This window comes from Microtus ochrogaster, unplaced genomic scaffold (genome assembly GCF_000317375.1).
Source record: "Microtus ochrogaster isolate Prairie Vole_2 unplaced genomic scaffold, MicOch1.0 UNK29, whole genome shotgun sequence".
Classification (NCBI taxonomy): Eukaryota; Metazoa; Chordata; class Mammalia; order Rodentia; family Cricetidae; genus Microtus; species Microtus ochrogaster.
In genome coordinates, this window is record NW_004949127.1 from 1,905,043 (window position 1) to 1,917,331 (window position 12,289).

General features: G+C 43.2%; 1 protein-coding gene across 1 annotated transcript in view; it reads left to right on the forward strand.

The window, feature by feature from the left end:
* The window catches only part of Rnf19a (ring finger protein 19A, RBR E3 ubiquitin protein ligase), a gene marked incomplete at its 5' end in the record, with an annotated part of 41,232 nt that extends 30,007 nt beyond the window's left edge, over nucleotides 1-11,225 (forward strand). Inside the window, 5 exons of the mRNA XM_026789778.1 lie at nucleotides 3,945-4,059; nucleotides 4,514-4,675; nucleotides 6,221-6,434; nucleotides 8,057-8,200; nucleotides 9,098-11,225. Coding sequence (XP_026645579.1) covers nucleotides 3,945-4,059; nucleotides 4,514-4,675; nucleotides 6,221-6,434; nucleotides 8,057-8,200; nucleotides 9,098-9,794 — 1,332 coding nt within the window. The remainder of the gene's footprint in view (nucleotides 1-3,944; nucleotides 4,060-4,513; nucleotides 4,676-6,220; nucleotides 6,435-8,056; nucleotides 8,201-9,097) is intronic.
* Between the last annotated feature and the right edge of the window lie 1,064 nt (nucleotides 11,226-12,289).

Sequence of the window (12,289 nt, forward strand, 5' to 3'; positions counted from 1 at the left end):
CAGCAAGTTTGAAGCCATCCCATGTGTTTCACCAATAAAAAGTAAACTAATAAAAGTCTCGATTTCCTGCAGTAACCTCCCAGTATTTGGCAGGCTAATATGTGTGCATAAAAAGCAGCCTTCCTTTAAAATTGTTCAGTCTGCACTGCAGATCCAATGCCTGGTGTGATTTCTGAAAGATGATTGACGTTCTCTCTTTTGTATATCCTTTTAAAGTTATTTTTATGAGATCTTTAAGATAGAAATTTATGGCTAAATAATGCGTACCCTCAAGGAAAGATTAACCAGTTCTTTAGTTCTTTACTCTTGAGTTCAAAGCTTTTCCACCTCCACTGTATTGCTGCTGTTTGTAAATACAGTTGACAAGTTGTGACAGTCTGTTGTGGAATCTGAACTTTTCTGTATGCCATCAGCTAAGCAGGTAACTTTGGAGAGTTAAATGGGATAATTTATGAAGTACAAAGAAGCCAGTTGCCATCTAAATTAAATTAATTGAATGTCAAGAAATTATGTGATCAGAACAAAGAGAACAGCTTTTCGTAGGGCAGTTAGTAGTGGAAAAGCCCAGACTTCACCGCAGGTGATTTATAAACCTGCATCTCTTTTGGGGAAGCAGGGATGTCTCACTGTCTAGTCCTGGCTAGCCAGGCACTCACAGAGATTCACTTGCTTCTGCCTCCCAAGGGAAGGCGTGTCTCACCACACCAGCCGTTGATTGGTCCTCATGTAGCACCCTGGGTGTGTCAGCCTCTAATCTTTGTGGTGAAGTAATGAGATTTGCGTTACTTGTTTGTGGTAAGTGAACATATGAGTAGAGGTCTGGACAACTCGCTGGAATTGGTTTTCTGAGTCCACTGTGTTGTTTCAGGGTCACACTCATGTTTGGCAGCAAATACTGTTACCCTCTAAACCTGCCAGCCTAATACTGTGGTTTAGAAAAGGGACTTGGGTCCAGGTGAATGAATTTTGTATATAAAGTTGCTCATAGATTTAGTCTAGCCAGTTGGGCGGGCACCGAGTCCTGGAGAAAGCACCAACTCAAGAGAAAGCCCATGCTGTTGCCAGATGGCCAGTGTTTAGACAATACTGAGGCTGTGTGTCCTTTAATCCTCTTTCTGAGCTGTGCTACTAAACTCAGGGTAAGAATGAGCCTCTTCATAGACAGCTGCATGTTTTTCATTGACCTGTTTGCCTGCACAGATGCCTGTGTACCCGGTGCTTGCAGAGGCCAGACGATATCAGGTCACCTAGAACAGTGGTTCTCAATCTGGGTCGTGGCATAACCGAACAACCCTTTCACAAGGGTCACCTAAGACCATTGGAAAACACAGATATTTACATTGCAGTTCATAAGCGTATCGAAATTACAGTTATGAAGTAACAACAAAAATAATGTTTTGGTTGGGGTGACCCCAGCATGAGGACTGTTTTAAAAGGTTATAGCATTAGGAAGGTGAGAACCCGCCCTGGAGGTAGAGTTGCAGACAGCTGTGAGGTGCTGCAGGTGCAGGTCATCAATGCAGTCCTTTGTAAGAACAGGCACACGCACTGTTAACTGTGGAGCTGGCCCTGAGAACAATCTGAAAGACAGCAGAAATAAAGACAGCATGGATCTTTTGGGTGCTCTACATGAAAAATTATTAAAATCAGTTTCTGTCCTGGTTAATTTTTTGTCAACTTAACACAAGCTAGAGTCATTTGAGAGGAAGGAGCCTTAACAGAGAGAATGCCCACACGAAGTCTGGCATGGGCATGCAGTGGGCTGGGCCCTCCTGTGTCTGTCATGAGTCAGGAAATGCCCCATGGGCATGCTCATGAGTCAGTCTAGTGTGGACTTGCTTAGTCTCTGTCTCTGTCTCTCTCTCTCTTTTCTTTTCTTTCTTTTTTATTTTTGATTTTTCCAGGCAAAGTTTCTCTGCCAATCCTGGAACTTACTTTGTAGACCAGGCTGGCCTCAAAACTCAGAGATCCGCCTGCCTCTGCCTCCTTAATGCTGGGATTAAAGGTGTGCGTACCACCACATAAGGCTTAGTGTGGACATTTCCATGTAGAGTACCAAAAAGATTTTTTTATTGAAAGCAAAACTACTTGCTCAGGTCCTTAGGAGGGAAAGACACAGAGTGCATTCTGAGAGTGAGTTCATAGACTGACAGGCAGTCTGTAACCAAGGTCTCCAGAAGCCTAAAGCACAGTCCAGCCAGTCTGCAGTGCAAGACCTTGTATCGAGAAAATTTTTGTGTTTTTCATACAAGGGAAAGTTGATGGATTAGTTTTTCTCTTTAATTTTCTGTGATGTTCGGGATCCACATCAGCTCAGGAAAACCTAAGAAGTCAAGAAAGTACCTGAAAACTGAGCTTTTAGTTAGAGCAAACATTGCAAGAGTAACAAACTAGGTATGCCTTTAACCTCTACATGTAAGAGGTAGAGACACAAGGGTCAGAAGATCATCCTTGGCTACATGGGGAGTTGAGAAGAGCCTGAGCTACATGAAGCCAGTTCTTAAGAAACTGAGGGTTTGAGGTCTCAAGGGGGTAGGGGAGGTGGTTTAGTGATTAAGAGCACCTACTGCTCTTCTAGAAGAACTTCCTACCAAGAAACAGCCCACAACTGTTTGTAATTCTAATCCCATGGGATCTGATGCCCTCTTCTGGCCTCCATGGCCACAGGGCACACACATGGGACACATGGTACATATAGGTAATATATATACACCCATACACATATAATAAATAGTTTTTTTTAAATGAAAGAAACTGGAAGGAAAAGAATTAGCAAACAGAAACAGTTAAGTTGAACCAAAACTCTTAGGATGATGTGGTAGTCACTGTTAGTCCATACCAGTGGGTAAGGATGCCAGAATTAATTGGCTTTTGGTGTATATATATAATCTCAGTACTTTGGGAGCCAGCCTAGAGAGAGAGAGAGAGAGAGAGAGAGAGAGAGAGAGAGAGAGAGAGAGAGAGAGAGAGTTTGTGTGTGTGTGTTTATGTGTTTATCAAGGTCCTGTCTCAAAAAAAAAAAAAGAAAAGAAAGAAAGGTGGTGGGGGTGGGAGCAAGAATTCCTTTCTCTTAGCAGCCTGTCCTCACAGATCTACCCTGCTTGTGTATAGGCTTGGCTTTGCTCTGCTTAGAACTGTGTCCAGGAATGAAGGAATGGCTGGGGAAAAGAACATAGAAAGGACCTAACATTCTATTTATAGACTACCTGTGTGGTCTGGAGGCTGTTCCCGGGGTGTCTTGAAACAGATGGGGGTGCCCTTCTTTAGTTTGACCTTTGCAGGCCACAAGAACAGAGCTGCCAAACTATTTCCCAGTTTCATTTAATAATTCATAAGCTATTTTTATGGCAATAATTCTGTTATTGATATGGATTGTACAATGATGCTAATAGATTTAACTCCTGGTAACCATTATTTTTCTTTGTCTTTACCTGTTTAAACTGTAAATAAGTAGATAGGATTTTTGAGTCATCTGTTAATTTTCTATCATAAAAAGGTGTCTGCATAAAAAGGTGTCTGGAAAAAGTTGCACTTAAGTGATACTTGTTTCATACGGTGCCTTTTTAGCTCAACTTGTAGGAGTGAAAAAGATTGTGGGACCTCTGCTGGGGCTGATTCGAGGGAGTCTTGTTTAGAAAGAAACCTGTGGACTCTAGTACTGTTTATGCCATGGCATCTCGTGGTGTGGGCCAGCTTTGAACTAGCCGTGTACGCAAGGATGGCTTTGAACTTACGGCACGAACTAAATCTCCTGAGCTACTGCCACCTTTTGTAAGCAGGTCCTTAATGAGCAGTTTGTGACGCTGTGGTTACCTTGAATTAGGGCATTTGACTGAAATTGTGTGAGAAATTACTTCAGCTTTCTTGTACATGTAGGACTATTTTATCTAAACTAAATATATAAAGTTTTCTCCTCTAAATTTCCATTCCCTTTTAAATTTAAGATTCATAATCGCTATGAAGGCAAAGATGTTTCAAAACACAAGCGGAACCTGGCCATAGCAGGTGGTGTGACGCTGTCTGTCATTGTGTCTCCGGTGGTGGCCGCGGTGACTGTAGGTAAGAGCATGCTTTAGAACTTCCCTTGGAATACCTTAGGAATTTGACAAAAGAGAGATTTCTCACTATTAGGTTGCTAAGAGGATCACTTTTAAGATGAGGGGTAGTTTAAGTAGGACCTACAGGAGATTTCTCAGGCAACTTCATTAAAAGTGCTGTAGACTGAAGAACCTTAGTTTAGGGTGGGGGCATGTCTCAGACATACATATAAGGCTTGTGTTCATCCCCAGAGAACCTGTTGTCAGGATAGATGATGAGCAGCCCTTCCCTTGAGTCAGAGGTTTGCGCTTAAGCTCACAGATTCTGTCTTTCCCTCCATTCCCTGAGGCTACCTGAGAATCATGCATTTGCTTGTGTTCTAGCCAAATCCTTAGCCCCTGTGCACCTTCTGAAAAGACCTACACCTCTGTGATTTAGTTTCTGGTTTCTGATATATAATTTAATTCCCTTTTAGGCATTGGCGTTCCCATTATGTTAGCTTATGTGTATGGTGTTGTTCCAATTTCCCTCTGCCGAAGTGGGGGTTGTGGAGTTTCAGCCGGCAATGGGAAAGGAGTCAGAATTGAGTTTGATGACGAAAATGACATAAATGTTGGTGGACCTAACACAGCTATAGGTAAGTCCTTTAAACAGAAAAAGAAACGTGTTTATTTCCATTGTCTTTCTTTTGTGAGACCTCACTCTGGCTCAGATGCTCTCCCTCCCTCTTCCTCTCTGAGACAGGGTCTCACTGTATAGCCTTGGCTGGCCTGAGCTTTGGTGTATAGACAAGACTCTCTCTGCCTCACGTGTGCTGGGATTAGAGGTGCACACCTGACGGCCTTGTAGTTTTCATCCAGAAGCAGAGCTGGGGAAGGCGCTCTGCAGAGCAGAAGCATGCACGAGAGGATGGCATAGTTCTGACGCTGGTGCCTGGCTCCTCCTGGGAGTACGCTGGGGATGAGAACCGTTATGACGTGGTATGGGAAGGATGTGAAGAGGAGTGCAGTTAAAGAACTGCCTGCCGATGGCCTTCTGTGCTGTTAGGAGACTTACAGATTAGAACCCTAGTGGGCAGAAATGCCGGAGGATAGAGGCGGCACTCCAGGAGAAACGTCAGCTGACCAGCTTGTTTGTTCTGTATCCGGCAGTTTCTGTCAATAAATGTCTAGAACGAAGCCCTTTTGTGCCCTCTGGAAGTATTCCAGCCAGGTCCTCCGAGCCCTGCCACCTTTCTGTTGTGTGCCTTCTCTTGACTCTCTTGATCGTCTGCATGGGGAGCAAGGTGTCCAGTCCTTAATCTCACCTTCTGCCCTGACTGTCTGAACGCTTCCCCCCTTCCCGTCCTGTCTTAGGCTACCTCTCCATGAAGATGACAGTTAGAACTCCTCTTTCTGAGATTTGAAACTTGGAGTTACCTCTGCCTAGAATACTCTCCGGAAGAACTTTATGGCCTTCTTTTCACTGCCTTATCATAAGAGGCCTTCCCTTGTCACGTGATAGCAGCGGTGCCAGGGAGATGGGCATGCACCGTCAGAACTCCCCACCCCTGCCTCTGCTGTGTTTCCCATGGATTTTGTCACAGGGTTGGATATGTAATAGAAACTCAGATGTTGGCATAAATGTTTCTCGTTCCTAAGTGTGAATAGTACTGTAAAATTAGAATAGGGTCCTGACACAGTTAGATCTAGTGTATCTAGAGGTCAGCTTCTGTCCCAATCTTACTGACCTAGAAGGTAAGATCTCTCACTGGAACCTAGTGCTGGCAAGGGAGGCCTTTTAAATCACTGGTTTATTTAAAACTCCTAAATCTGCTGGGCTGTGCACACCTTTAATCATAGAGGCAGGCAGATCTCTGTGAGCTTGAGGCCAGCCTGGTCTACAGAGCAAGTTCCAGGATAGGCTTCAAAGCTACAGAGAAACTGTCTCGGGGGTGGCAGTGGGGGAGGGGAGGTGCAAATAAATAAAATCCTAAATCTTCTGGATTTATAACAATAAATAGTGACCATCTTAAATTTAGGACCAGTCTCAGATTGAGCTGTTCACCCGAAATGGCTCTCTTCATGCTTAACCATGAGTGTGATTTGTACTTGGTGTGATCTGATACCCTTTCTGAAATGCTGTGGGAATTATCATGAAAATGAATTATCATTCTTTGTATCTTGACTTATTTTATATTTAGATACAACATCAGTGGCAGAAGCAAGGCACAACCCTAGCATAGGCGAGGGAAGTGTTGGTGGTCTGACCGGCAGTTTGAGTGCGAGCGGCAGCCACATGGACCGAATAGGCGCCATCCGGGACAACCTGAGCGAGACCGCCAGCACCATGGCACTGGCAGGAGCCAGCATCACTGGGAGTCTGTCGGGAAGTGCCATGGTAAATTGCTTCAACAGGTAAGAAAGAGCTGCGTTTTGGTAACTACAGACATTAGTTAGATGAACAGCCTGAATACAGAGCACGATAATTACTCTACGGCCAAAGAGGTAGTGTTTGGTGCTAATGCTGGGGTAGAGGCTTGAGTCCTGAGAAAGAACATCACACCTGTTGGAGCTGCGTCTGTGCACACCCGAGTGAAAGCCATGCTTAGCCTAGACCTTGCTTCTGGGCAACACCTGGAGGCTTGGGGAATGGGTGGAGTCAGGATCTCCAGGACTGGAAAACTGCCTGCATCCTGAAATGGTAATGGTCATCTCTCACCAAGTCTTTTACTAATGCCTATGGAGATAGGGAGGAGAAATTAACATTTACCTTACCATGGTTTGTTTTCCTTCTTCACTATTCTGTTTATTAGCTTTTCTATGTGGAAGGAGGTAGATGAATTAAAGTTGTATTTATCTTATTTTAGGTTGTTAACAGGCAGAAACTAAGTTGTAGTGATATTGTTATTACCTCTTACTACAAAATCAGATGTGGGCTGAAGTTTTTATTAGAGCCTTTCTTAGTATAGGGTTTTCTTTTTATTTTTATTTGAGATAGAGTGTGATTTGTACTTGGTGTGATCTGATACCCTTTCTGAAATCCTGTAGGAGTTTATGGCAGAAAGTTAGTTTTCATCTTTTAAATTTTTTTTTTTTTTTTTTTTTTTTTTGGTTTTTCGAGACAGGGTTTCTCTGTGGCTTTGGAGCCTGTCCTGGAACTAGCTCTGTAGACCAGGCTGGTCTCGAACTCAGAGATCCACCTGCCTCTGCCTCTCAAGTGCTGGGATTAAAGGCGTGCACCACCATCGCCCGGCTAAATTTTTTAAAATTTTATCTTTATTGCATGCACATGAGTATTTTTACCACCCATATGCACTTGCATCTTGTGAGAACATTGCCTATAGCGGCCAGAAGAGGGCATCAGATCCCCTGGAACTGGAGTCACAGGTTGTGAGTGCTGGGAAGTGAGCCCTGTCCTCTGGAAGAGCAGCTGATGCTCTTAACCACGGAGCCCTCTCTCCAGCCCCATTACTTGAATTGTTTTGCATCTAGATACACCAGTAGCAGAAGCCAGGCACAATGAGAGGGAAGTGTTGGTGGTCTGACTGCAGTGGAGTGTAAGCTGAAGCCCTGTGTAGACTGGCTAGCCTGGAACTCACCAGATAGGCCAGGCTAGCCTCAAACTCATAGTGACCAGCCTGCCCGTCTCCTGAAGGCTGAGATTAAAGGCGTTTTCCCCTACATCCACTTAAAGGGGGCTTTTTTTTATTAATTGATCTGTTATGTTTATTGATTAATATATTGTGACTTTGTATTTTGTACTGAAACATGACAAAGGAAGGGCTGCATCCTAGTGAAAATATAGTGGAGATCTTTAAATTCAGATGATTTGTCTTGTTTTTCCTTTTGGTAGTATTCTCTTAGTTTCTCTTGGGTGTTGTTCAGTACACACAGTATAATCTGAATAATCAAATAAGTGGGGATTGAAAAACTACGGTGTCTAAAATAAATTTTCATAGTTGAATTATTTAAAGATACATATTAGGATTGCTGAACTATAAATGATTGTGGGTTTATGTGTTACCCTCCTCTTTAAGGTTGGAAGTACAAGCAGATGTACAGAAAGAACGGTACAGTCTAAGTGGAGAATCCGGCACAGTGAGCTTGGGAACAGTGAGTGATAATGCCAGCACCAAAGCAATGGCAGGATCCATTCTAAATTCCTACATCCCTCTGGACAGGTAAGAAAGAATGTTCCTATAAGATTGGAAGTGTTTTTAAGTGCATTTGAAAAGTATTATCCCTATCATTAGGCACAGTCTCTAAGAAAACAGTGAGCTGTTGAAAGGAGGTGAATCCATTTAGGTAGAGAAGCCTCTGTGGTTCACGGGAGAATGGGAGCTGACTTCTAACTCTAGTGTAGGGTTTGGGTTGGTGAAGTTAGGTGATGGTCATGGTCGTGCCCAGGACAGAAAAGCAGTAGATGTTACTATTTTAAAAACTTGAAGCACTCAGAGGCTACAGAGAAGGCCCAGCAGTTGGTTGCTTGCTCCTTGTCTAGCCAGCCTGGGTTTAGTTCTGTGTTCACGTTAGGTGGCTCACACCCACTTCGACCTGTGATGCCCGCTTCTGACCTCTACTGTCACCTGCTCATACAGGGACAAACAAATACACATAAAGTAGTATATTTTTAATTGAAACATTAAGACAGTTGTTTATAGTGGTGTACACCTTTAATCCCAGCACTCAGGAGGCGGAGGCAAATAGACCTCTAAATTCAAGGCCAGCCTCGTCTACATAGTGAGCTCTAGGTCAGCCAGGATATATATGCATATAAAAACAGCCCCCCCTTCCCTCTCGCCCCCCCCCCCCAAAAAAAGGAACAAAGACAGTCTTTAGTCTTTTCTGTTTTGAGACAGGGTTTCACTCTGTAGCCCTGGCTGTCCTGGCCTTGAGCTCACAGAGATTCACCTACTTCTGCCTCCTGAGTGCTGGGATTAAAGGTGTGTACCATTGGCAGCTGGCTAAAGATAGTCCTCTTCTATGTAGCTTTATGAGATAGAATGTAGCCTGCACTCAAATGTCCAGCAATCTTCTGTATTGAGGCTTTGGTGTTTTTCCTGCTCTCATTGTTCCAGAGAAGGAAACAGCATGGAAGTGCAAGTGGATATTGAGTCCAAGCCGTTCAAGTTCCGGCACAGCAGTGGGAGCAGCAGTGTGGAAGACGGCAGCGCTGCCCGGGGCCACACTGGCGGGTCATCCAGTGGATTGCCTGAAGGTAAATCTGGTGCCACCAAGTGGTCCAAAGAAGCTACAACAGGAAAAAAATCAAAAGGTGGTAAATTGAGGAAAAAGGGCAACGTGAAGATAAATGAGACCAGAGAAGACATGGATGCCCAGTTGTTGGAACAGCAAAGCACAAACTCGAGTGAGTTTGAGGCCCCATCCCTCAGTGACAGTATGCCATCTGTAGCGGATTCCCACTCGAGTCACTTTTCCGAGTTCAGCTGCTCAGACTTAGAGAGCATGAGAACATCCTGTAGCCATGGTTCCAGTGACTGTCACGCCCGCTTTGCGACTGTGAGCACCCTTCCCGAGGTGGAGAATGACCGTCTGGAGAACTCACCACACCAGTGCGGCACTTCTCTGCTCTCCAAGACTGCTTCCTGCTCAGACGTTCCACAGCCGAATCATGGCGCAGAGGAGCACGGCCCCAACAAAAGCGCGCTGAAGCCTAGTGGTGATTTGTGCTTTGGTGATGGACTGAAAGAGACAAATAACAACCACCCACATCAGACAGTGGACTTGAAGGTAGCTATTCAGACTGAAATTTAGGTCCAGAATGCTGCAGAGTAATAACCACTGAACAGCCTTGTTTGGAGCTGGTTGAGCCATGCGTGACTGTTAGGTTTAAGTTACCAGCAAAAGCCAGGTTTCATAATCATGATGCAAATACATTTTGTATGTTTAGCAAAGCATTGTGTTCCATATGGATGTTAATTACCAAATTATGAAATGAAGGCTTTAAAAGTGCATTATTATGAGAATAATAACTTAAGAAAAAGCATATTTTGTGTTCTTGTCACAAAACAATGCTTGATGCACATACCTGTGTATTTAGATAGAAATTTGGCTTAATTTATAATCAGACGATACTAATGCTGTTCTGCATTGTTAAGAAAAATCGAGGCTTGGGGATAGTGGTTAGTGATAATGTTATTGAAACCACTAAGGGATGGTGTGAAAGGACCTGGCTGGTTACTCAGTATGTGATCCTCTTTGTGATGTCTCTCTTCATAACTGAGCTTAAATTTCATTTCTTTCTTCACATGCAATGTGGATATAGAGCTTAATGCAGCCCACTGGTGACCATTTGGATACTTAGACACTTGAGCAAGATCGTGGCAGTTTTTGCACAACTTGAAGTAGAAATACTTGGTACTGTTGCATATCTCATGTATTGTTGATGCCATTTTAGAAGAAAAAGATAAGCGTAGGTAACTAAGTGTACTGACAGCAACACAAAGACAGAGAGCTACAAATGAAATCCCATTAGGACACAAACATCGCAAAAGTCACCTGCTCTAAGGGAGGTCGGTGCCCTTTGATTCTTGGTGCCTTTGGGAGAGACCGGGTTTTAAGAGCCTGGTTAGTGGAGGATTTGCTGTATCATTTCCCATAACGTCTCTTCTAGTCACCTCAGATATAGAGAAAAATACAGGAAATAGATAAACATGAATGTGATTATTAACTTTGCTGAAAAAGTATTTGCCTACCAAAGACACACTCAGGCTTTAGTAAGTGTAATATTACATAACCTCGGTTTTTAACATGTATATCTTTTCCAACCGTGAACTCAAAGCAATGCAGAGCTTGTACCAAGCTTATACAAAAGGTCTGTGGCTTTGTTTCCTTTGCTTTTGTTGATGGAGGATGTTCAGCTGACACAAGCAGAGGCTGGCCAGAGTACTTCCCATGGAACTTTCCTAGCAGACTGGCCCACAGCAGTCGAGACTCCACTGTAGGTGTTTCTTTTAAGTATTACCATTATGGTGCTACTGAGCATTTTCTTCTGATAAAGGAACTGCCCCGGGCTGCAGTCTTTCACCGTCCTTCTCCGCACTGCGTCCATTCGTGCGCTTATAGAACACTAGTGCCAGTTATTTTATTTGATAATGCTTAATATGGTATTTGTACATTTGTTTGCATTCCAGTTTTGTTCAATGAGTGTGTAAACAGCATACGTGAAATAAATGTAAATACTAATGAATTTGGTGTGTGCACAGAAATTTTTATAAAAACAGATATTCATTTGCTGTAGTACAGGGAGTTCTCAGAGGGGCAGACTGATGGAATAAGTCTATAAGTACGTAGAAAGGATATTTATTTGTGGTTCAGCTAATCCAACAATGGCTGTCTACCAGCAGAAAGTCCAAGAACCCAGTAGCTGTTCAGTCCATGAGGCTACTGTCTCAACTGGTCTTTAGTATACACCAACATCCCTAGGAAGTAGACTTTAATGCCAATAAAGGAATGTCCTTTATGTAGGCTGCCAGCAGAGGATGTGGTGGATCTTTATACCTTAGAAGATCCAGATTAAAAGTGGGTCTTCCCATTTCAAATAATTTACTTAAGAATAACTCCTCACGATACAAGGAACATACCAAAACATAATAAAGGCAATACAGCAAGCCAACAGCCAACATCAAACTAAATGGAGAGAAACTCTCAGTGATCCCACCGAAATCAGGAGCAAGACAAGGTTGTCCACTCTCTCCATATCTATTCAATGTAGTTCTTGAGGTCCTAGCCAGAGCAATAAGATACCAAAAGGAGATCAAGGGGAGTAACTCTAGCCAAACAAGTGGAAAACTTGAATGACAAGAACTTTAAATCTTTGAAGAAAGAAATTGAAGAAGACACCAGAAAGTGGAAAGATCTCCATGCTCTTGGGTAGGTAGAATTAACGTAGTAAAAATGGCAATCTTACCAAAAGCAATCTACAGGTTCAATGCATTGCCCATCAAAATCCCAGCAAAAATCTTCACAGACCTTGAAGTACTGAACTTCAAAGCAAAAGACCCAGGCTAGCCAAAACAATATTGTACAATAAAAGAACTTCTGGAAGCATCACAATCCCTGACTTCAAATTCTACTACAGAGCTACAGTACTGAAAACAGCCTGGTATTGGCATAAGAACAGACAGGAGGACCAATGGAACCAAATAGAAGACCCAGATACTAACCCACACACCTTTGAACACCTGATCTTTGACAAAGAAGCAAAAAATATCAAAAAAAAAAAAAGGAAAGCATATTTAACAAATGGT